Source organism: Equus przewalskii, chromosome 4 (genome assembly GCF_037783145.1).
Source record: "Equus przewalskii isolate Varuska chromosome 4, EquPr2, whole genome shotgun sequence".
Lineage (NCBI taxonomy): Eukaryota > Metazoa > Chordata > Mammalia > Perissodactyla > Equidae > Equus > Equus przewalskii.
The window spans coordinates 701,978-726,766 of record NC_091834.1 but is presented as its reverse complement, the minus strand read 5'-3'; the positions used below and the strand labels follow the sequence as shown (position 1 = coordinate 726,766).

General features: G+C 38.5%; 1 protein-coding gene across 7 annotated transcripts in view; it reads left to right on the top strand.

Moving 5' to 3' along the window:
* The window catches only part of CD36 (CD36 molecule (CD36 blood group)), a 69,633-nt gene that overhangs the window by 19,030 nt on the left and 25,814 nt on the right, over positions 1–24,789 (top strand). For 2 of the 7 annotated variants that reach the window (XM_070616979.1, XM_070616978.1), the window contains exons 2-3: positions 20,939–21,032; positions 21,595–21,801. The exons of 2 other annotated variants lie outside the window; for them this stretch is intronic. In XM_070616979.1, coding sequence (XP_070473080.1) covers positions 21,682–21,801 — 120 coding nt within the window. In that variant the 5' untranslated portion in view covers positions 20,939–21,032; positions 21,595–21,681. Of the gene's footprint in view, positions 1–1,550; positions 1,946–14,043; positions 15,073–20,938; positions 21,033–21,594; positions 21,802–24,789 lie in introns of those variants that run through there. 3 more of the 7 variants (XM_070616980.1, XM_008537378.2, XM_070616983.1) reach the window with 3 other exon arrangements.

The following is a 24,789-nucleotide window of genomic DNA, read 5'->3' as shown; positions in this document are numbered from 1 at the left end:
AGACAAAAACTGGAGAAAATGGAAACATGGGAGAAAGAAAGCAATCCTGGAGTCGAGGGTTTCTTGTTTTCTTTTTAATACCCCTTAGGGCAAAGTAGAACAAGCATTTCCAGCTCCCTGGGTCTCTGAAACCTCATCTGTTAAATGATCAGGGCCTAGCTGATTCCTAAGATTCCTTCCACTTCTGCCATGTGACGGTCACGCACAAGAGAGAAACAATGTGCCACAGGTAGAAGTGGCTGAGAGGTCTTTGAACCAAGGGCCACAGCTATTTGCATCTGAGTAGAAGTGGATGTCCTGTGACCGGGAGACTTAGTGGTGTCCGCCCTGGGATCTTTATGTAGAGTTGTCCTCTGTGTGCGAGCTCCATTTCTAGAACGGTAAGTGTTGCTAAACTCTGCAGGCCAATTTGGGCGTGCACTGCTGTTGGGTTATCGCGATAAATGTCGGTAGCCTTCAATAAACAGCAAGGAGAGCTACCGACCTTCTCCCCAAGACAGGTCCAGAGAACGTCCTCTCAGACTGGCTTCTGACCAAAACAAGCCGGACCCCCATCTGTCCCATGTGCTCCGTGAAGTCCCCACTCTCTGTCCTTTTCGGTGTCCCTTAGTTCTCACAGGGAAGATTCATCAGAGGGACACACTTAACATGCTAACTACGAATTCAGCTAACCACCCAGTCAGCCCGGCAACCAGGAACCCCTGCGATCAAGAGATAGACAATAGACAATGGGCCGTTTATGAACTGAGCCTCAGGCAACTGGGCTTGGTGGGTTTTTACAGCCTGTGACATAAGGGCAGGGAGTTAGCTGGTAAAATGCCTCGCCAGTTCATAAATCTTTGAAACCATTCATTTGACCAGTGAAAACCTCATTGTTACATTTATTGCACAAATTTCCAGGTTCTAGGAGAGAGAGAGGACTCAATTATGGATTTTGATTACATGCGAAGTAAACAGTTCTAGAACGAATGTTCCTAACAAGGGTGGCTGTCCACTTTGCTAAAGTGGATTAAAACTACTGACACTCTCTATTTTATGTGGAAGTATTTGAAGTGTGTTACCAAAGACCTCAGAGCAGGGTTCGTGCTTTCTTCCTCTTCGTGGTAGTGTCTGGGCACATCGTGGTCGCATGATAAATCTTCACTGAGTATGTGTGCGTCGGAGGATGCATTTATTACCTTAAGTGATACGGGAAAATTCACCCAGTTTTGTCTAATTTAGCATGTACTACAATGACTTGATTTGTTTTGAGAGTGACTTTATTTTTGTTTTAATTATTCGTATTCTTATGAATGGCATATATAATAGTATATCCACCAAATTTTGCTCTCTTAGTTCTCCTACATGTCAAAAGAACGTCAAAGCTGTTGTACACCTGAGCTTGTTGATGTTCAAGCCCCGTCCAAGGTCGCTCTCTTCTCCAGCTTCCCATAAAGTAGAATACTCGCTGACACGTCGTTTCTTATCGTAAAGACCAGCGTGCATGTTGTTAGACGGTGCCTAGGAGGACTGCAAAGCCATATAACAAAGACACGGATGGGAGGCGTCAAGGGAATTGCTATGAGAACATAAGTAGGAAGATCCCAGGAGAGGTAGCTGCCTCTGTGTTCTTTTAAACGTCACAGAGTAATTGTTTCTTTTTTTTTAAGGAAAGAAGCAGGGTGAAGAGCAGCTTGTTTTCAAGCTGCAGAGGTTGGCAAACACTGCCTGCAGGGTTTACTTTGGTTTAGCAAATCCCACTGCCTCCCTGGAGTGTCAGTCAACATTCCACAGCCATTCTTGAAGAGCTGGAGGTGGGGCTGACTGATGGACAGCAGTGGTTTGACCCAGCACTCGGGGCAAACACGACCAGTGTCATCAGTGTGAGTGCCGTTGTCTTCCAACCAGCATTTCGCACGTGTGATAACGGTGGTGGCCTTGCACTCCGTCAGCGGACTTCTAACTGGTAATTACACCTGTGTAATCGCTGTGAAGTGTTCTAGCCTAACAATGTAGGGCTGGAGACTGGCGCCTGCGATGCTAAGATCTCTTACTTTGGTCTGATTTTTGCTTTCATCCTGTCTAGTTCAATCTATGCTTGAATTTTTCTCTTCTCTTAGGGAGTTGAGGATATAAGATAGGAGAGACACTCAGGCACCCTGTCCTAAGCTTTTAGTAAGAAGGTGTATCTAAAAGAAAGTAGAAAGAGTTGGTGAGGTGTGATAACTTGACTATGATCTTGTCAGTATTAACTACAATACTGTGATAAGAGGACCTTCCAAAATATTTGAAATTATCCTAACCCTCCAACATACAAGCGTTTACATACATGCAGCAATGGAGGAATTTCTTAACAGGACAACATATTAAAAGGGAAAATTCCTGTGCAGCTGTGTTTTCTCCCTAAGACTGTTAAATTGTAGATGGTCAGTTTCTACCTGAAAATGCAATGATAATGAATATCATCGGTTCTGGACTCTCTCATCTTAAGATTGTAAGGCACAGTGGTTGTCTTCTCAGTCTTGGAGACGGAAGAATCTATTCTTCCCCACTTCTTAGTCAACAGTAACCAGTAGAGGTCACAGGCGGTTTCGCTTGCTGGCGTTCCTGGCGTGGCCCTAGTCAACAGGTGGCTGCTTGTTTGAGAAGTGACTTTCAACTTCACCCCTCAGTTGTCATATGGTAAACCTGACTTGGATCTTTGATGCAACAGCTAACAGGATATAGGAAGTAATGATAAAAATTTACTCATTATATTAAAGCCAGGTTTCGATTTGCAAATCATTCCTACGATGTTTTCCATGGTAAGAACTAGCTACATGGGATGAGAATGGGAGGCATACAAACACAGGTACTAGAATTAAGTGAAGTTTTACAGATTCTGGGCATAATCATTTTACTGGTCACGTATAGCCATTTCTACTGATGGCATTTTATTTCGACCTGCATTGTGATACAATGTTCTGTAGGGTCAACCAATATTTGTGTGCCTCAAGTTTATTTCATGGTGGTTATCTTAAATAGCCAGAAACTGAGCCTTGTGAATTAAAAGAGAGCACTAGACACAGTGGCCTGCCTCAGTGGGCAAGAAAGGGGGCTGAAGAAAGTATTTAGCACAGGCAAGGAGAGGAAATGTTAGTCCCAGCTCCTCCAACACATAATTCATGGCCTTGCTTGCACCTCAGACCTATACAATTCTACTTGACATTTGGGTAGTATACGTTGCTATTTAAGCATTCTAGATGAGCCATAATTAAATATTTCAATGTAAGATCACAAGCAATTACTGATTTACAATTAGGTATGTTACCTGAATGTAAATAATTAGAAAGCAAAAAACATTGAAATGACATTCTGTATAGTAATGCTACTAAACAGATATTTTTTATATTAAAAGGCAAGGACTTCATGAATGCCAGCATTATGTAAATAACTTTGTCTTTAGAGAGTTGGATTATGTGTTGCATCTTGTTTATTCACTCAACGAATATTTGTCTGCCCAACACATACTAGGCACTGGCCATTTTCTGTACCTAATTTTATCCACTTAGCACTTTGAGTAACCAATTAATTCCCCAGTACAAATATTATTATTATTTAGCACATTAAATGGATATCAATATGGGGGGCATTTTATAAGGGTCCTTGCTCTACTGAGTAATCAGAGAATCCTCCACTGATTCTGGCACACAAATTTTCATCTTTCTCCCTTAAGGATAATGAAAGATCAGTGGACTCCTAAGTCTGTGAAGTCTTAGGTTGCTTAGAAACTTGGTGACTATGGGCTTGCTATGGCAGTGAATGCAAAACTGGCTCAACCGGGCCGAATCTCCGTATTTTGCTGGTAAAAATATTCAGATAAGCTCTTCTATCATTTCAGTATGTTTTATTATTTACAAAATCAAACTAAATAATATTACAATTTACCAAATTTTGAAAATAGTAATTTATAGTTTATCATAACAACTACATGAAAATTGAACTTAAATTCACTACGTAATTTTAGTTATTTAAAATGTATTATCTTCTGGTTACTATCCCATTGCCTAAGCTTGCATTTATATATATATATGATTTGCATTAAATTAAAGGCACAAGAAAATAAGACTAGTATAGTATGTTATGTATGTGATGATTAAAAAACTCAGTATATTTGACTTCTATCAATAGTCCTATCCAAATAATCTTTAATTTTATCTATATGTGTATATGTAGTATGTTTTAATGATATTTTCCATTTACATTATTAACTCCTTATTTCCATATAAATATAACAAATGTGTCACCATATTATTTCTCATTAAAATCTTATGCCTTAAGTAATATATCATGTAATCTGACACACAAATGTATTGGAGAATTAATTTGCTTGTAAAGCACATTTTTGCAATAATGGGAAAGGCAGTAGGGGACCTATTCTCATCCTTATTTTGAGTATTTGCCCCCTACAGTACATCCTTAACTATTTTGCCCTTTCTGGTTTTAGGCATGTTTTCAGATTTTAATAACACTATTTTTTTTACATATTCATGCTATGTCTAAACTGTAAACTTCTTTGTACCTCTTCATATGCAGGCCTTGTATTTATCTTATCTCCCTGTTGATTCTAACTTTGGTGTATTTATCATAGTCAATAGCTGAGGGAGAGCCAGCAGCCTCTCCTGAGAGCAGCCTGCTACGAGTTCTATTTACTGTCCTTTTCTCCCGGGTTTTGGCATTTATGCATTTTGTTTTGATATTTAAGAGTTCATCAAGTAAACGTTCTCTTGGGAGCAAAAGAAAGAGTCTGACAGGTTTTCATGGGACAATGATACATTTGGCAATATGTGAAATCTTTCTTCGTACTTTATTCCTTTCCACAGAGTTCTGCAATTGAATTTTTTTTTTTTTTTTTTGCATCTTCTAGTATGGTATGTCAGTTCAACCGGGCAGTGGCCACCTTATGATGCTATGTCTCATCTCACAGATGGAAACAAGTACACAGACAGCACGTCAGCCGTTTTTCTCGAATTACCTGCTCTCTGCTCAGAGCCCCAAGGACTAGCACACTAGCCCCTCGACAGAGATGCATTTTGTTGTCAGATAAAAGCCCACTGTTTTTAAAAAATAAATGAGCAGCCCAGAACAAAGCCACTGAATAACCCAGAGGAATCAACCTGTTAGCAAGGGATTACACATGCTGGTCTACAAGGAGATAGCAGATTGGCATGTAAAAAATTAGACGGGTGAGTGTCATATTCAGGAGACTTGGAAAGAGTTTTTAATAGGCCCCCCAAAAAAACCCAATATAGCCACTTATTAATGATCTACATTTAAAATTTAATCATGGTTTCTGTGTGATTTAATTATTTTAATACATTTTAGAAAACTTTGTTTTACTCAATATGTCTATTCTTGGCAACGGACACAGAGACACATTGCGTACGTTAGATTGTTTAAAACACTTGGGTGAAGCTGTTGTGTAGGAGCGTGGCATGCATCCTTGCACGGCAGTTACAAAATACCTTGGAATGGAGCAACGAAAGCCCTCTATAAGAACATTGTTTAATGTGGAAGAATCAGATTATTTATCTGTTCAGTACATTCATATTTTTGCTTACAGCAGGTTACATCTGTTCTTATTCCATTACATGCCTGGTGTCTACTAACTATAAAAAATACACGTCTGGAAATTAACCAGTCCTTTTAAACTTGATGTCAGGTAACTTGGAAAAGCAAAGATCCCTCTTCTCCTACCAGAGCATTTCCCAGACCTGCGTCTCTTTTGATCTGTGCTGTGCTACCTGTAGCATAGTTCCTTTGAGCATCTGTTCAACGCATATTTGAGCACCTTCTATGGGTCAGGCACTAGTTCAGAATCTAGGATATGGCAGTAAACACTCCCAGCAGTTCCCAGTGAGTACATTTGAGGGGGTTTCATTGTGACCTTCTTCCTTGCAGCTCACAAATGAACAAATAAATGAGGCACTGAGCTTTTTTGTGACACTTTCAGTGAGTAGGACACTAAAGTTCCTGGAGATATACAGATGGGTAAAATAAAGTCACATGGTATTTTACATGTGCTTAACATTATATTAATGCCTCTGTTTGTTGCATATAGTGTAGAAAACCATATGGCAGAGATGTTTTTTTAGGGGCCTGTGGGTTTCATGTTTCTTGCCCACATTCAAAGAGCTGGGACTTTGCTTAGATGTTTTTCTTTAAAGTACATGTGATCAAAGTCCTCATTTTACATAAAATCTCTGGGTATCAGTTTGGGTGCTTTCAACTCAAACTAGCTGAATGGATACGGGGATTTTTGGGGGCCCTAGTAATCGTAAACTCCAGAGTTAGCTTCAGGCACAGTTGGATCAAGCTGCGGCTCTTTCTTCTTAATTCCCTCTGCTCTCCCCTTTACTTGGGTGGTGGCGTTGACCCAAGTTGACTTTCCTCAAGGTTCTAAGATGCCCCATGAGTGCTGAACCAAGGAGCTGAGCTTTTGTGAGTCTTGAGGGGAAAATGCATGTTCTTATAACACTTCCTATTTATGAAGTAAACGAAAATACTAAATAGAACATTGGTGTTTTTAGAGGCAATACCATGTTAATGCCATGTTAATACATGAATCATAAATCAAAATATGGAGGCAGCCTTTGAATCTTCCCTTCTGAATTCAGTATTAAAGGGCGCCTCTGAGAGCAAAGTCAGCCTCTCACGGCTCCTGGAACACAGGCTGCCCCTCTACACAGGATGCGCCAAGACCTGAGGATGTGCACTTCTTGAAGAAACATTTCTATCTCTCTTTCCCCTGGGAAATTCTTAAGCATCTTGATAAGCATATCCCTTAAAGATTATGATTCAGTCAATCGAAATGGCTGAATTCAGTCAGATTTATGACGCTTCATCTTTAACTAAAAATTAAAGCCAGTCCCTGAAAACACATCTTTAACACACAGGTATTGGTATTTTTCAAAAACAGATATTGTCTATTCTCAGTTTAAGTTTTACTCACCTAGGATTGAATAAAGATTGTCTGAAAAAGTGACATAGACAGTGGTAGAATATTTTATCATAGAAAGGGTTTTCCAAGTAATTAATTTGCACCAAAAGACATAAAAAGAAAATCACCACAGTATTTTTTTCTCTAACCTAAATGACATGGCAGAGAAGTCAGAGGAAGTCTAGTAAATAGCACAAATTTAATTTAATCTTCAATTTTTGAGTTTCATAGTTGAGGAATTTAAATATTTTCTACTTATATAGTAGATGAATATATATATGTAATATATATATATTTCTACTTGGTAAATACAAGGTTAAAATAATAAGTGGCATAATAATGTTCAATTTTGACTAAAATAGTTTTCGTAATATTTGGAAACCCATGATCGTGTCTTGAACTGCCATTGGAGGCTGGATACCTTTCAAAGCAGAAATATCTTTTAAATGGATAACGCTTGCCTATCCGTAAAAGGGGGAAAGGACCAAATGAACACGTGGTTTCTGCTAATTTAAAGATAGCTGTGCTTTTGTAAGCACAGCTGCAGTAAGTTAATTTGGATGCAATTCCAAATTCACACACCTAAAACCATGTGTCATTTTGAAAGTATGTTAGAAAGATAAAAATGAGATGTCAAATAGTCAAATAAAAATCACTAGGACAGATAAATGTGGGGCAACCAAAGAAGGAAAGAAGGAAAAATTGAAATAGAAACGATTGTGAAAGAGAGAAGTAATATACTGAAGCTTATTATAAAGATAATATTTTGGAACATGCTTCTTTATAGCATGAGAAATATTTAATGGTTTTTAGTTTTGAGTTGCATGAAATGGTACGGTTTCCATGTTTTTATGGACTCATTTCACCTTCAAATTTTACTCGCCCTAGCCTTCTTTTCTCCAACCTACTGTGATTACCCCGTTTTCCCTGAGGAGTTGTAGAAAATGAGAGGAAAAACAGGCCTAGCAACGATCTTGGATCATGTCCAGAAAATGTTTCCAGCCTTTGGAATAGCGAAGGATGCTGCTCCGAGCCCTGAGTGTGCAGCTTGGGAAAACAACGATATTCTCAGCGTGTTCCCCCTGAACAGGGAAGCACTGTGCTGTTAACACGAGGGTACACGGAAAGGTGCTCAGACAACACGGAGCATCGTAGTCCACATTTATTTCTTTACTCATGAGCCCGAGGCATTGTGGAGTGGGAGGGGTCGCCTACAGAAATTCCACAACTCAGACACCTCACCTCGGGCCCCAAAAGCCAAGGAAACAGTTGTATCCTAGGAACCTCAGAGAATAGATGTACTAATCGACCGGTGCCAAACTAGCAGACCTGGTGGAGTTACGTAAGGGAGACAATCCATAGCAGTGCAGATTCCATACCTACTGTTGTTTACTTAAATTGGGATGCCAGAACAAAGGAGACGAGTGACACTGAGGAATCTGAAAGAGGGCGGTCACAGTAAACGTGTGTCGAGTCCTTGATTGCTTGTTGGAGCACAATGAGGAGAATGGACACTGGCATGAAGACTGGGTTGATACTGCCTCAACCTATGTACTACAGTTAGAAAGGCTGGAAGATTTCTTCCTACTTAACCACAAGGTCAACTGCTTTCTCAAATTCCGTGTCTTTGCTCCATAAGGCGAAGTAAACTTTAATGCTGCTGCTGACGTCTCATATGCAAGTCACATTTCTCTGTCATGCACAGTTTAAGTGTGGAGATTCCAAGGGGAAGGTTTTTCCTCTGCTCCCAACAAGTTATCTCTTTCATTCAAGCAGATAATCGGCTAGCACAGACACGTGCAGGATAGTGGCTGGGTTTTGAAGTTTTAGAATTATTATGAATTTATATGATATCTGTCTTATGCATTATAGAGCAGCGGTCTCCCACTTTTTTATTCTAATGTTTAGGATTTCTAGAATATTCTCACAGAAATATATAAAGAAAGCAATTTATGGGACTGGCCCCTTGGCCTAGTGGTTAAGTTCACGCTCTGTTGTGGCGGCCCAGGGTTTCACTGGTTGGGATCCTGGGCGCAGACATGGCACTGCTCATCAAGCCATGCTGAGGCAGCGTCCCACATGCCACAACTAGAAGGACCCACAACTAAAATACACAACTATGTACCGGGGGGATTTATGGAGAAAAGGAAGAAAGAAAAAGAAAAAGAAGATTGGCAACAGTTGCTAGCTCAGGTGCCAATCTTTAAAAAAAAAAAAAAAGAAAGCTATTTAAACGATCCATAGCATTTCCAGGAAAACTTTTGCTTCTGCCAGTTTTATCATACATATATATATAAAAGACAGACTCACCCTTGTGGTTAGTATGTCTCTTTATTTATTAAATGGAACAAAAATCACTTTGTCTCATTATCCATCTGATTCCTTTAGATAAATTTTTCTGTTCTTACACACTCATCACACTCTTCAAACTATATGAGCACAAATTACCCTGACAACTGGGCTGATTATAGCATTTTCTTGCGTTTCCTAGTATCGTTTAAATCTTGACTTTTTTTCCTCTTCTTAGAGAGCTAAGTCAGCGTTGCTAACGGTTTAAGTAAAGATTAGGTCTGCTAACGTTTTCAGATTGCCCATGAGATTTGCATAGTGACCTGGCCGTGCCCACAGGGGACTCTCCAGGCTCAGGGCTGTCTCTGTCATCTCGCCTCCCAGCTCCCACCAGGGCTTCTAGTAAACACGTGGGTAAGCATGCTTTTTATGTTTTTATTGTAGTGTGTTTGCTTTCCTCCCGTGTTTCAGTTCCTTAGACCACATGGTTTAAGTCAAAACTTCAATTCCCTTGATATTGTGCATTTTATCTTTAATAATGTCCTTGAAATTTTCTTTTAAAGATGATATTGGAAACCTCCATTTTACTCTCTCAAGCTTTCACTGCCTTACATCGTACTGTCAGGTCTTGTGCATTTAATATTCTCTGTTTAAATTCTGTACATATATATTTACTTATTATTCTTGCCTGTGGAGCTCCTCCTCACTATTCAAAACAGGTAGAATATGCCATTGGTTTAATACTTCCATAAACAACCAAGGCAGCAGTTGAAAAAATAGATATGTGTTCATAAATATATACGGCCACATAGAATCGTGTCTATACATGTGCATAAGTATGTGTGTGTGCATAAAATCTCCATGGTTAGTTATCCCCAAGGATTATTGTGATAAAACAAATTTTACTTTACAGTCTTACACTGGTAACGAATGTGTTGAGGTAGTTCACAGGGCTTTAGAATGGATTTTATTTATTTAATCTCAAGATCATTCTGTTATTGTCACATATAGAATATGCTCACTGTTCGTTCCTTGTTTGTGGGCTTTAGATATCATTTTCCTCTCCATCTAATATCAGCTTATTTAAAATTATTCAATTTCTATAAATGTGTTGAAAAGAATATGTAAAATTAGGTATCGATGAAGTATTTCCATCTTTTGTTGTTGTTGTTTTTTTCTTTCAGAAAAGAGCGTAGCTCTCCAGTCAGTCTGTGTGGGTTTTCATTGCTGTTTTGGCAAATTCTGGCTGTGTGACCACAGCTGCTTGTCTGCAGAGCCTGGTCAGGTGGTGTGACAGGTCAACGAGGCAACGTGTGAGATGCTTTAGTTTCACAACTGGCAGATGGCAAGCCCCACTGTGTGTTAACTCTGTCCTTGTGTCATCATCGTTTATTTATAAGTCTGTGCTTTCCCGTACAATCTAGAATTGCCATGCATCTTAGACCAAGATTCTTCTTTTCATTTGCTGAACTGTAAAAGAAGAAATGAATCACTTTACAAATTTTGTCTACTGCGTAGAAGCTGCCTACAGCTTTACGTTTTTAAGTTTAAATCTGCCATCTGATTTGATCTTCAGCTTGAGGGTGTAGGTAGACTCTGTGGCTATCCTCTTTGACGAGAGGGGAAATCAGGAATATGATGGCTGTGTGTCACCCAGTTCACAATCCCGTTGTTAATCAAGCTGTGATCAAACGTCGGGTCACGTGATCGCGCTTCTGGAACTCTTACCATGCATCTATGGTCTGCTTCCCAAATATGTTGCAATATTTATGTTACTCAACTTACTTTACTCTTCCTCTTTTCCTTCACGAGCGTCAAATTCCATGAATCAGCTTATTTAAAAATACCGTTATAAGGGTTTTAAAAATCATACAAATGCTGGAAGAAAGTTTATTTTTCATATTCCGGAAGTGGAGAAAGATTTTCAAAGCATGACACAATACTTAGAAGGAAATTACTGTGAAAGTTAGTGGCATAAAAATTGAAAATTTTGGTAACTTAAAAATACTATAAAAGTTAAGAACAGTCAAAAATTTAAAAAAATTGTCAAATGTCAGAAGACTGGCTATTTCCTTACTAATTCATAAGGAAAAGACAAATCTGTTGAAAAAAAGATGAACAAGGATATTATCACAAATATTTTAAATATAAATGGCCAATGTACTTAAGAAAACAGATTAAACTTCACTCAGTCAAATATTTACCAATAAAAAAAGTATTTGTTAACAACTTAAAGTTCAGTGTAAACCAGAGTGAGTGATGTATGCAGACAGGCATTCTCGCACACTGTTGTGTACATGTGTGAACAGAAATTTGGTAAAACTCTCCCTACAAAAAATAAAAGGACACAGTTTTGACCCAGAAATTTTACTTTCTGCTGTTTACTGGTGTCCTAGAACAGGTAACAAAATTAGGGGTCCATGAAGTTTTAGGATTGTTTTCATAAGGTCAAAGAACTAGAGACAACAAAAAATATTCATGCAACAGGAGACTGGTCATTTAAAGGACAGTACATCATTTACTCTGGAATATTTTTCAATAATGGAAAAAGAGACAGTTAGGTCTGTCAGTGATCTCAGAACATCTCCAAGGCACACAGCATGAGTGGAGGCAAGTTGCAGAAAGTATGATTCAGTGTGTATTATCCCACACACACATGTATATGGTTTAAACTTCATAACATAGCTGGGGGTGTGGGAACACACCTAACATGTGTTACTTCGGAGGAATAGAATTGAGGGTTGAAAGAGACTTCTTATTTTATGCTTTTCTATAATTTTCAATATTTCTTACTTGTTCATATTACTTTAATAAATCCTCTAAAATAAAAATTTGCTTAATAGCCAAGGATCACCATAGCAATTATTTATTAAGCAAACACTGTATGTCAGGCTGTGCACTAAGTCCTTCACGTTATCACTTTGGATCTTTACAACAACTCTGAGAGGGAAATACTTCCAGTGGGGCTAAGAGAGCTAAAGGAGTTAGCAAGAAGCCAGGCTCTCGAGGAAGTGACGACTTCCAAGGGCAAGCTCAGGTCCGGTTGCTTCTGTAGCAGATGCTCTTCATCCCAATGAAACCACTGCGGATTCGTGCTATGAACAAGCAGCACGATAACCTCTGACTTCTGGTCATCCTCACTCTTTCCAAAATATTATTATGGTTGTGATCACATCGTTGTGTGTGTCCATTCCTTCAGCTGAGTACCAGCCATGAGCCTGGTCTGTACTCCCGTCATTCAGCAGTGAACCAAACAGACAAGTGGCCCCTTGTCCTGGAGCCAATTTGCAAGCAGAGGCAGAAGCAGGTCAGAAAAATAAGTCAATGGCACGTCTGATGGTGCTGTGTAATCTGCAGAAAACAGCAGGGCAGGGAGAAAGAGGAGGGGCCCCAGAGGAAGGAAACCCCTGTGAGGGCCTGGGAATTGCCACCGTTGAGCGTGGAGCATGGCACACAACTCGCCTTATTTAATTCTTATTGTCACCTTCTTCGTTGGTTCTCCCCCATTTTTGACTAAGAAAATAAGAGTAAGGAGCTATTTAACTCCTAATTCCAGTCAATATAACTAGTGCCTGGTCACATCGGGTTTCACTTGTCTGATTCCCGACCCTATGTGGTCTCTCACCAAAAAAAAGTGCCCGAACTGACTTCAGTAAACCGAATATTTTATGCTTCGTTCTCCTAAATTTATCTGGTGCTATCGTGAATTTCCATCAGACAAGTTAAACCCTCATATAAGTCACATCTCTTCACGATGTCGTGGGCATGTAATCTTTTTAAATGAAAACCCCAACATTCTTTACTCTGAGATGGGTGCAGCATTTTTCTGTCTTATTGTTCAAGGTGTGCATCTTGCTCAAAATCTGAACACATGGTTTCAGATTTTCCTTGGCTTGTGCTTCCTGGGCCTTGTGTGTCAAACTGCCCAGGAGCTGTTGTCTGTGGGACTGAACGCCAAGCGTTGGCCTCTGGGAGTGTCTTTTGGATTCTCTGACTGCTCAGGGGAGGGTGTGACATTTCCCTCTCCAGAGACAGTCAGAGAATCGCATGGCGTTAGGCTGCTGATTAAAAAGGATCCAAGAAAGTGCAGGGTCAACTTAGGCGTCAACTTTGCACGCATTTTTCTGAAATATCCTTCTCTAGCAGTCTTCATATTTTCATTATTATTTAACTGGCATTTCAATATGTTTAAAATACATCCTTTAAAATAGGTCCTGTCTGAAGTCCTGTGATGGTGAGCTATTTCTGAATGGTCACATTGGGCGGGGGGTGTGTGTGTATGTGAGAATTAAGGTTAAGAAGAAAATATATTGAAGCAGCTTAAATATAACAAAATAGAGATTCTTAATCAAAATATTTACTAAATTAGCCTTTACACTACCTTTTCACCTAATACCACAAAGATAAAAGGTCACAGTTACAAGGGAATCATCTTTTTAAGATTGCTGAAATCTCTATAAATCATTCTTTTAAGATGAAAAGCATAAATCCGCATGAGGTTGCGCAAGGCCATTTCTACTTGGCCCTAATTAAGCGGTCTGAAATTTGGAAAACAATCCCAATCTACCTAAGGTATTTTATCACTTATTATTAATTTCTAAATAAATGCGTCAGTCAAAATGCCCCAGAAAAAGAGAGTTTCAGATTCCTTTCCAGTTGGACTGCACGGTTGACATGAAGGAGCCACCACATGCCCCAGGAGCAGCCGGTGGTCCAGTGAGAAGGACTCGTTAACTATGATCTAATGGACTAAATATGTTCTGCCTGCCGTTGTTATGTTGCTTTATTTCAGGCTTGACCTGGAGGGAATTATGCAGCTGATGGATGGCAGTTTAACATTCTGAGATTTTTATTTTGCCTCTGTGATTCCGAGAATTCCTTTCTAAGAATGGATTCTTAATATCGAGGGTCTTTCTTTTCCCCAAAGGGCAAGTCCTTCTGTTTTTATTAGATTTAAAAATAATGACTTTCTTTTGAAGTAACTTAAGTATATACTTTTTTATATTCAAAGGTCATCCTAAATCATGATTCTGTTTAAATGTTGTTTAATCGTATTTTGGCTGAAGTAATTTAAGAGAAGTTTAATTTTTTTGTTTTCATAGGAATATTTTGATGTGCTCTTGAAAGTTCTGTAATATTAACAGAAAATGACAAACAATTGAAACTGTCAGTTAGAACAATAGGCTATTTCCTTTTTTAAGGTCTGTCATCCTCACTGATTGACAGTCTCCAATTGTTTTCAAAATTATCAGTCTCAACACAGTCCAGATTAATGCTGTATAGAAAAATGCATTTTGTTTAAACTTCATGAGATGATTCGAGCAAGCTAAGTCATGACAGGGAAGTTAGGCTCAAACTGTTCTCCCCAATTTACACTTTCCACCCGCTGACCCAGTTCATCATCTGGAATGATCGTTGTGTAATAAAGCGGAATAGATTAGAGGCAGCTCAGCAAGTCAGTTTTTTTGCCTCTCCGACCTCTGACTTACTTGGACAGGGAAATGGCCAAGAAAGAAAAAAGAGCTGCTGACTCTCTCAGATATAGGTAATCGGTCCTCACCCGGCCACAAAAATAGACCCGGAGGCCCTGCTAGTAGTGTGATGTGTGTGGGTTTCTTTTTTTTTTCTCAATTCCTCTGGCAACAAATCACTCATTAGCATCTGACGTTGAGGTCTTTTTTTTGAAGCATATTTAAACTCACACACTTTATGTAATGAGGATTCAGTGCAGGGCTTTTCTGCAGAATACTATTTGGTTCTACTAAGAGTTACCTATTCAAATGTTGGAGCTTTTGGTTGAAAAGTTCTTCTTAGCCTTTTTGCAGGTAAGTCATATGATTCTTTTTAATAAAAGAGAAATTCTCTCTTCCAAATGAGGAGATAGTACTATATCAACACTATTAAGAAGTTATACGACAACAAAAAGCAGTAACTATTTTCTTAAAACCACTGGGCTTTACTTAAAAATTAGTTTGTGTTGCTTTCCAAGTCATCAATCTTCCTACATCTTATGCTGAAAAAATATTAAAACCTCGTCCAATGGTGAACAACATTTCACTTCTTGATATTTATAACCTTATGTGTATCTCTAAACATTTCTTTGTTAATATTGGAAATGACTTACAATCCAATCTGATTATTGTAAAACTTTCAATGTACACTTAAGCTACACGTGATTTTTTATTTAAATTATGAATGAAAATCATCATAAATAAAAATCAACATAGTAAGATTAGTTGTTTTACGTGACCTGCCACTCTTACCTCAATGTGCTCTCTAGTATGCAATTGTTAGCTACTTAATACTTTACACAGCCATTAGTTTGTTTAATTTTCTATCAGAATTGCACAATTTTTGGTAAATCTGACTTTGCCTACATGGTTAAATGCAGTGTGTATTTTGTATATGTTCTTACTAAGCATTTTTTAAAAATAAACAAAGATATTGTAATTGCTACTGGGAATGTTAAATTATATTAATTCCAAACAATGACTCTAGATTTAATTAATTAGTGTAAATTGTATAAAGTTTTGTAGAATAAAAATAAACTAAAATTAACATTTTTGGCTATTTAGGAAGCTTATTACAAATGTCAACAAATTATTTTCTTGAATGATGATACCAAGTTTAAGTAAAGGATAAATGATTTTGGGGAAATTAAAAGTTTCAATTTAATTACAGAAAGTGAATTTGTGCCTAACTGTGAATGGCATAGATTCTCTAGATTAAATCTTAGTTTCTGGAATTATCAAGTAACATATTGAAAGATGTTTTTAAAATGTTTGCATGTACTTTTCGGTTCTTCCCCACGTGGTTTAACGTTAGTAATGTCTTTTGAATCTGAAAGAAACATAGCTTTTAATATTGGTTCATAAAATCACTAAAATGAAATTTAAAAAATTTTTATTATGTAGAGAGTTTAATGGTCCATTGAATTTTATGACAGAAAAAAATATGTACAAATTTTTTCATTTACCAGAACAATAAATCATCAAACAATCATCAGATAACAGGTTAGCCTGGGGGGCGTCTCATAATTGAACTGAAGAAGTACTTGGACAGAGTACACTGAAAAATTTGCAATTTACCTTGGAAGTTATAGTTGCCACCCTTATTTTTTATGATAATGTTGGCCATGTTTACTCAAATACGTTTGAATCTTGTGGGTTTTTCTTCCCAAAGAAACTAATTCTGTGGCTATTTTCTAATTTAATCACAAGGTGTGTTAGTTCACCGGCCCAAGTCATGGCTAAAAGTTTCAAGCAGCATTGTGCTAACCTTGTAGCTACCTTCCCTTTTGCATGATATTCTTAGTTCTTGAACATAGAAAGAATACCTCATCTCATCAGATTTTACTGTAATCTATGTGTTTTGTAAACTATATACATTTATTTGACATTTGCAAGCGTGATGTCTAATACACCCATTTTAGAGAAAATTGAGCCACAGAGAAACTGTAATAGTAAGACCCAGAAATTAACCTAAATTACCTGACTTCAAAGTCCAGACTCTTAACCATTGCAAATCATATCCTCACTGTTTATAGTAGAATTGGGGTGAAAAAAAAAAGATAGCATTTCCGTTTAGGATTCAAATATCAAGAATGGCTCTAGATAATCCTTTTTAAAACCCACGTGACTCTAATAAAATGATTTCAAACCTGCAGTAATCCATGTAATCAGATACTCCGAAAAGTACTCCAAATGATAGGCTTGTTTCTAGAAGGATCCTTAGTATAATATGTGAAGTCCAGTATACTTATTGTCTTAATTTCTTAAGACTACCATCAAAGCAAGTTTCAAATTGTAATATTTGAAAAGCGTAATTTAGTGAAGTGTACTATTGTTTTATATTACAGATGTCTGTAAATTTTTTTCTGTTATGTATTTTTACCTCCATATATTCTGGTAGGATGGAAATCCACATATAAATTAAAAGGATTGTGGTAACTTCAACAAGAAAAGATGTTAGAGATCTCCTAGTCTAGTCATTTAGAAATTTTCTACAGAGCCCTCGGTTTCTGCGGGGATGACTCAGAACTCAAGCGAGGTGTGACTGGGTGGGGAAAGGCTGCATTTCCTGCCCCCTTTTACCAAAATAGCTTTTCATTTCACTGTATTCATATATTGGGATTTCACGTGATTTAATTTGAAACGAGAATTTTCTCTCTGAACAGAAGTTTATGAAGTACTGGTCTACTGACCTTCTATTTCCACATGATGAAATATAACTGGGTTTAAATGATTTATTTACACCCATTTCAACCAGCTTGAATTCAAACGCACATCTTTCTCATGTCTAGGGAATCATGACTTCATGAACACATCTAGATATGGGGTGGGGTAGGAGTGTGAAAAGGACTTTAATTAATTTTGAACACTGACTTTCAGTGTTCATATCTAGCCTGTTATTGGATTAATCACCTGCTAAATCTCCAAAAATTGGTTTTGTGGGCAGATAGAGATTTATTAGGTAAGGAAGACTGTGTCTCAAAAGAACAGTGTGTGTGCAGTGGAAAACAGAAGTGTGTGGTCTGGTTTTCTAGTCTGAGGAGGAGTGGAAGGCCGGCTAATGGAGAGAATAGGAAATCTGAGGTCCTCGCTCACGAGTGAGACGTGTCACCCAGGTCCTGGCTCCAGTCCACGGCTTAAGGACTCTCATGGTCTGGCGCTTCTTCCAGACCTGTGGTTCACATACCCCGGAATGTTGCCCCGGGGCCAGGCCTTTTCTGGGTGGAGTTTTCCTGGTAACACAGCTTTATCCACACACAGGAATCGTTGCAGATTCTCTGGAAATTGTGTCTCATTTTCTGACCTATTTATCAGAGCTCAGTCTCTGTTTCTACGACCAGATTTCCGATACCATGGAAAGGCATAACGCTCAGAAGTTCGTTCTAGAAGCACTCCATTAATTTGAGAGCAGAAAAAGAAAAATTCTGTTCTTCCTTCTTTCAAAGATAGCCCAAGGGAATGTGATACACTCACAGATTCTACAAAAGGAATAGGATTTATAATCTATAAACTGAAAGGATACCATTGATCGCCATATAGACTTAAGAAAGTTGTATGTTTTTATTAGATTCATGATGTCCTATAAACAAAAGTGGAGTGTGACATTGGGGATTTCCCATCCCAATTTTTAAATGGGTTTGAAAGACATAGATTTCTGCAGAGATCCTCCCAGAGTTCCCTAAAGTGGGACAGGAGTGTCACATGGGAGTGGAGAAACCAAGTCAGGAAGCAGGATCTCTGGGTCCCCACCACAGCTGCCATCACAGTCGCTCTGCCTGTTGGGCTTCCGTGTAGGAATCTGAGTGAAGAACCAAGTCAGCTGTTTCAACAAAAAACTGCTGACCTCATCTTAGCACCTTACTTTACACATGAGGAAATCGATGGATAGAGAGATTAAGCAGCTTCTCCATGGTCACCTGGCAAGAGAGCAGCAAATCAGTTTCTGGTTTAATCTGCTGATCTCAATTACACCGGGTTGGTTCCCCATATTTTGAGGGCTGCCTTAAGTATAACTTGCAAATGAGAATTGGAGGATAGTGTATGAAATGGGTGTTCAGCAAAGTATTGCTTGATAAGCTACCCTGACTATGATTATTTGTTCACAGTATACAGAACACCAAGATGATATTCTCTACTTGGCAATTATTATGGTTGTTTAAAAGATTATGTTTAGAGAAAATTGTAAGGCACTATACCATTATGCTTTGCAAAGGAAATTGTGCTTGATAATATCTAAACCTTATATCAGCCTTAAATACCTTGTTCCATTGCATCAGGACAACCCTGGCCAGAGGGCATGGAAGCTCCTCCACACTCTGCCCCAAGCAGTTAACAAAAAGCCAACCTAACTTGCTCAGTGAGACCTAAAATAACACAGGGAAAATAAATCACTTGTTAAGCTAATGTGTTTTTCATTTACGTTGGAAAAAACGTGATGTTAATGACTATTCAAGCTTCTTGGCCATCAGCACCTCAGTGTGAATGAGTTGGTTGCATCCTGATTTAAGTGGAAGCACCCTAGGTATAAGGCATATGTAAAAGGGAATCCCAAAGGGTAAGAAAGAGTAAAAATAAATTACCATAAAAAATTTTGTAACATTTATCTTTCTCCATTTTGGGGAAAAGTCTTATTTATTTCCTTACCATAATTTTCTTAGCTATGCAACTAATACATTTGGAAAACTAAATGGTTCCTCAAGTGGAAATAAATACCAAAAAAATCCTAAAAGTGGTACTTCTGTTACAGCAGGGCTATGGAGGGAAAATCTGAGACCATAACCAAGTACCATGTTTATTATTACTCTTACAGTGTTCACAAAAATGCTCTGTGGGTGCCTTTTTTTTTGTCTGCAGCCTCCATTCTGGGGGCATTTACGTTTTCTTTGGTCACGAACATTTTGAAGTGGGAATGTCGATAAAAATAACCCATAACCAATCTATAAATGAAAATTTGGGTGAGTTTATTCTGAGCTTAAATCTGAGGATTATAACCCGGGAGAGTCTTTCCACAAAGAAACAGAGCACTCCAAAGAAGTGGGGTACACAGGGTGGTTATATACCCTCAAAGAGGGTGTTTCACATATGATTGAAATGTCCCTTTTACAATAGTCACCAGGCTGCTCTGTCAGTGAGGCTACTCTGTCAGTGAACGCATCGGGGTGGCAGGTGTGTTGCCTCGGGCGGGCGGTCACAGATGAGCGCTGCAATCGGTTCCCAGCCTAAAGAAAGATGCTTAATCTTTAAGGAGATGCCAACGTTGGGAGGGGGAGAGAAGTTGCACCTTTATCTCAAGGGCCTTTGTTCTTGCCATAGGGAATCTCTAAAGCAGATATACAATGCATGCTCAACGGCCATGGTCAGGCCCTTTTGGAAAGACAAGGTCAGGCTGAATTAGGTTTACACAAAATGGCTTCCTCATATTCTCCAATATATCCTATTTCTTGCCATTTTTATTTGTCAGGAATATTTGTTTATAATCTACAAAGCATATTCTGACTGTTTATCAATGGCAAGTCAACCCTATTTAAAGAAAAGGCAGCTGCAACCAAAATAACTCAAATGAATGTGTTTTCAAACGTTTGTCAGAAGTAATAAATTCTCATTAATTCTGTTACAACAGGATCCACTTATTCCACAAATCGTTTTCTTCCAATCTTTAGAAAATAACCACATATTGTATAAAGATATCAAAAATAAGATTGACAAGGTTGTAAACTATCATAATCTCAATAAAAATTTTAAAAAACATAAGATTGACTAGGTGAAATACATACTAGCACAGACTACTTGACTTTTACAGAATTGGCATGAATCAATTGCCCATGACAAAATGAACAATATTGCAGTTGAATTTGTAAAGAAAAAAAAAAATATTTGAGGCTAGTAAGAAAGCAAAGCCTACCAAACTAAGCATTCTCTACAATATATATTTTCTTCAAATTCTTTGTACCTATCCAAAAGTCAATTATTAACAATGAAATTGAAAGTGAAGGACACTTCTTCAAAATATTTGTTCTCAACAGTGTTTATAAGAAACAATTCGAGCATGAGCTCAGCATTCATGAAAATGGGATTTTCTTTTAATCCTGATTATAATTTTGGTGATATTAGAGAGTATTCTAGTATTAATTTTCTGACAGTATTTTTCCCCAAATTTACCCGTGCTTTTTTGTCTTAACAGATAGCTTACAAATGATTAGAAAAATTGATTCTTCCTGAGACTCATCAGCTCCCTTCCTGTAAAATCGACATCTTGCTGTCAATTTGTGAAGAAGGTAAAGAAAACATCGGTCACCATTCTCTCCTGGCATTTTAGATGTAGGAGGCCTCAGGCACCCACATTCAGCTTGCAGGAGAGTTCCAGGGAGCCTGTGGATGGCTGTGGTGGGGGGTGAAGGCAGATGAAAGGCTGAAGATGCAGCTCAGTGTCCCTGGCTAAGGGAAGGTGGACAAGGGTGCCAGTGCAGGGAGCGTGTGCTCCTTAGATAGGGTTTTGTGCTACACTTCAGTGGCCTGGGGTTTATGTGTTTGGATCCCAGGCGGGGACCTGCATACTGCTCATCAAGCCATGCTGTGGTGGCATCCCACATACAAAATAGAGGAAGATGGGCACAGGGGTTAGCTCAGGGCCAGTTTTCCTCAAGCAAAAAGAGGAAAATTGGCAACAGATGGTAGCTCAGGGCCAATCTTCCTCACCAAAAAAGAAAGAGAAAAAAAGAAAAGCATTTCTTTATCTGTAGCTGGCAAAATGATGTTTCCACTGCATGTTTTCTTCGCACTTTGATCTTTTTATACTGATATTTAAGCTTCTGTTTTATGATCTTGTTGTAATGATAGAACCAGACCCCTTGGAAACCGCCTTACGCAGATCTGTGAGTCTGAAAGAAGCAGGTGCTATACCTCAGTTTCCCCCGAAGAAGAAGCATGGGCTGTGACAGAAACTGTGGTCTCATCACAGGCGCCGTCATTGGTGCAGTCCTGGCTGTCTTGGGAGGTATTCTAATGCCAGTTGGGGACATGATTATTCAGAAGACAATTAAAAAGGTACAAATCATCTAACGGATATTTCTTGCCATTCTGATTCATTCCATCTTCTGTCCGTCTTTTGCTTTGAGTGTCTGTATTTCGCGGTAACTGGCAATTTTGTGTCTTCAACATGAAGGTGATTACGAACCACTGTGACTCTATGTCATAGAGAAATATTAAAAGTAGAATGCATATGTAACACGAGCGCAGTGCTGTCTTAAGTATAAACATCTAAATTCTGATAGAAGCTGTTTATAGGTTTGCAGGTCAGTAGAAATAATTGCTTCTAATTATGTCCTAAAAGTATGTTGATACGCTTTTCAATGAGAAATAAGTAAGTGAATTTAGGAGGGTACATTTATAAAAGAGGCTGCACTTTGGTTAATATGAATAAAAGTAAAATCATGTTTCATATATATCACAAAGATGATTTAATATGGAGGCAAGAATCTTTGGTAAAACTGGTAAATTATTTTTTGTTTGGCAAACTACAACTCTTTAGAAAATATGTAATAATATATGATTTCCTTATAAATACTTGCTATTTATGAAGTTTTATATTTGACCCTTAGACCATACTTTTAGAAATGTTAGGTAAGACATAGCTCAGTATATGTCTTTGCACAAGTTAGAATCCACATCCCACTCGAGTCCCTTCTAATCAGCTTCACGCTCACCAACTGTAATTGATAGACAGAGGCAGGACCAGAATAAACGCAGATCTGCTAAAGTCCTAAATCAAGGGATGGCAAATTCAAATGGCTTCGGGAGTTTGAAGATAGGATTTCAAATAAGAAAAAAAGTGAAGCTGCCAAGAACAAGATGAAATGAAGTGCAGGAACTATTGTGAATTTGAGCGTGTGCCCTGCCTGGAGGCATGTATGTTTAGGTTTTTAAACATAATCTTGGCCAAATAAAACATATCTGAGTGAAGACCTCAGCTCTCAGCCTGGCTGGAGGTCAGTAATCTAGACAGAGGGTTAATAAGCATAGGGCACAGTGCAGAACAAGAAATGAATCAGGAAATGGGCTAACCCTACCTACCAGTTCATACTGGAATTTCTGTTAACCCCAAGACCTTTCTCTCTCTCGTCCATTCATCCGTGTTTCACGTCTTGCTCTTACTAAGAACATAAAGTTACCATTTTATTTCACTGAGACATTGACTTAATTGACAAATTAATATGAAGACAATTTCAAATCTAGTTACTGGTGACACACAGGTACTATTTTCTGAAGTTTCTTTCTTTAGCTAAAAATGCTAAAGACTTTAAAGTTAAAAGAAATCATCTCACTGTACCCTTATGGCTGTTGTCTTACTATAAAAGATGGGACAATGGACATTTTTAAGGTGGTAGTTCCTATACTTGCATGCCACATTTGCTCAATAATATAGTCATTTCTATCTTTTCTATTGCTAACAGACTGAAATCTTAAACCGCATACATTTAGCTGAAAAAAATACTATAAATTGCCTCACCCCTTGCCTTGGGATTCCCAGTTTTCTTGACAATAGTTTTCATGGAGTCCATGAGAGAGACAAGTGATGGTGAGGGAGTCTATCCAACAGTGTGAGATGGAGTTGCTGTTGCCCCGACACCCTCCCTGCTCTCTACCGGGGCTTGTCTTCTGGATCTTCTGCGGAGAGAGAACAGGGTCAGTGTGTGTGCTAACACCAGGATTACAACTTCTCGTTTGTAAAACTCTCCCAAATAGAAAAGCCACAATAATCTCCCAGTGTGCAGCATTCTAGCGTGAGACTATTTTTTCTGACGCATAATTGATGATCAGAAGCTGAGTATCCATCATGTATTTTCTTCTTCTTCTTCATTCAACAATGTTAGTCCATAAAGACTCTGTTACGTGGCATGTGAGGTGCTAGCATCTATTTTAAGTTGTTGAATATTTATCCCAAAGCTCATGGTAGTTAATCGTGAGAAAATAAGAGTTTTGAGACATCAAAATTTGCTATTGTATAACCACTAAGAGAGAGTAAAATGAATTTTATCTCGACAAGTGTAAGATTTAAATGGGGAATAGTAAAAAATGGACCTGTGAGACTCTAGAATTCACTTCCAGGGTGTATAGTATGGAAAAATAAGTGCGATTTAGACAAATAAATCTCTCGGAGTGTTCAGTAACTTTAGGAAGAAGGTGGAACTTGAGTTGGATTTTGAAGAAGTGTGGAATTTTGAAAGTCCAAAGAGGACTTTATGAACGGTGTGGAAGGATGGATTAACAGGGTAGAAAAAGTCGTGGGAATGAAACTAAACGCTGTGAAGAGGGCAGGAAGAATACAGAGATTGTGCCAAAAATATGGGATTAACAGGAGAGATGATTAGAAACGCAACATCGGGTCAGATTGAGGAAGCTTTGCACATCAGGCGGAAGACTATTTAATGACGTGCTAGGCAGTCGTAATTGGTGCATGCTTTTCAGTAGGCGTAAGACTTACCAAAACCTGCATTTGGAGATTAATATTATCAAATGGCTGGCATTTATTCAGTGTTGCTAAGCTCTTCATATATACTCATTCATTTAACCTTCACAGCTATCTATGAGAAGGCACTGTAATGTTACCCACAAAAGTCACGAGACTTTAAATCCCCTGGCCCACTCACCTAGCCGAAGGGAGGAGGAGTGAGTTTGCACACCCAGGCCATCTGAGGGCAGACTAGATGACAGTCTTGTACACTCTGCTTCTACAAAAGGAAGGTTGGAAAGCAAGGAGACCGAATATAGGAAAACAAGGAAAACTGTGTAGGACATGACTACTCTCAAGGAGAGCTCTAGACTCCCTTCTAGAAAGATCTTTGCACAGCCTGTACACTGTATAACACAAGGGCTCTGGTCTCGTGTGGCAGAGCGCACAGAGAGAACCGATGGGTGAGGGGCGCTAGGGCCGTTTGGATAGCGGGACTAAATTAGGAGAGAGTGGAGTAAAAAGAACGGGCTGCAGGACATCCAGCTGAGTTATTGATAGACGTGTACACCTTCAGAGAATAA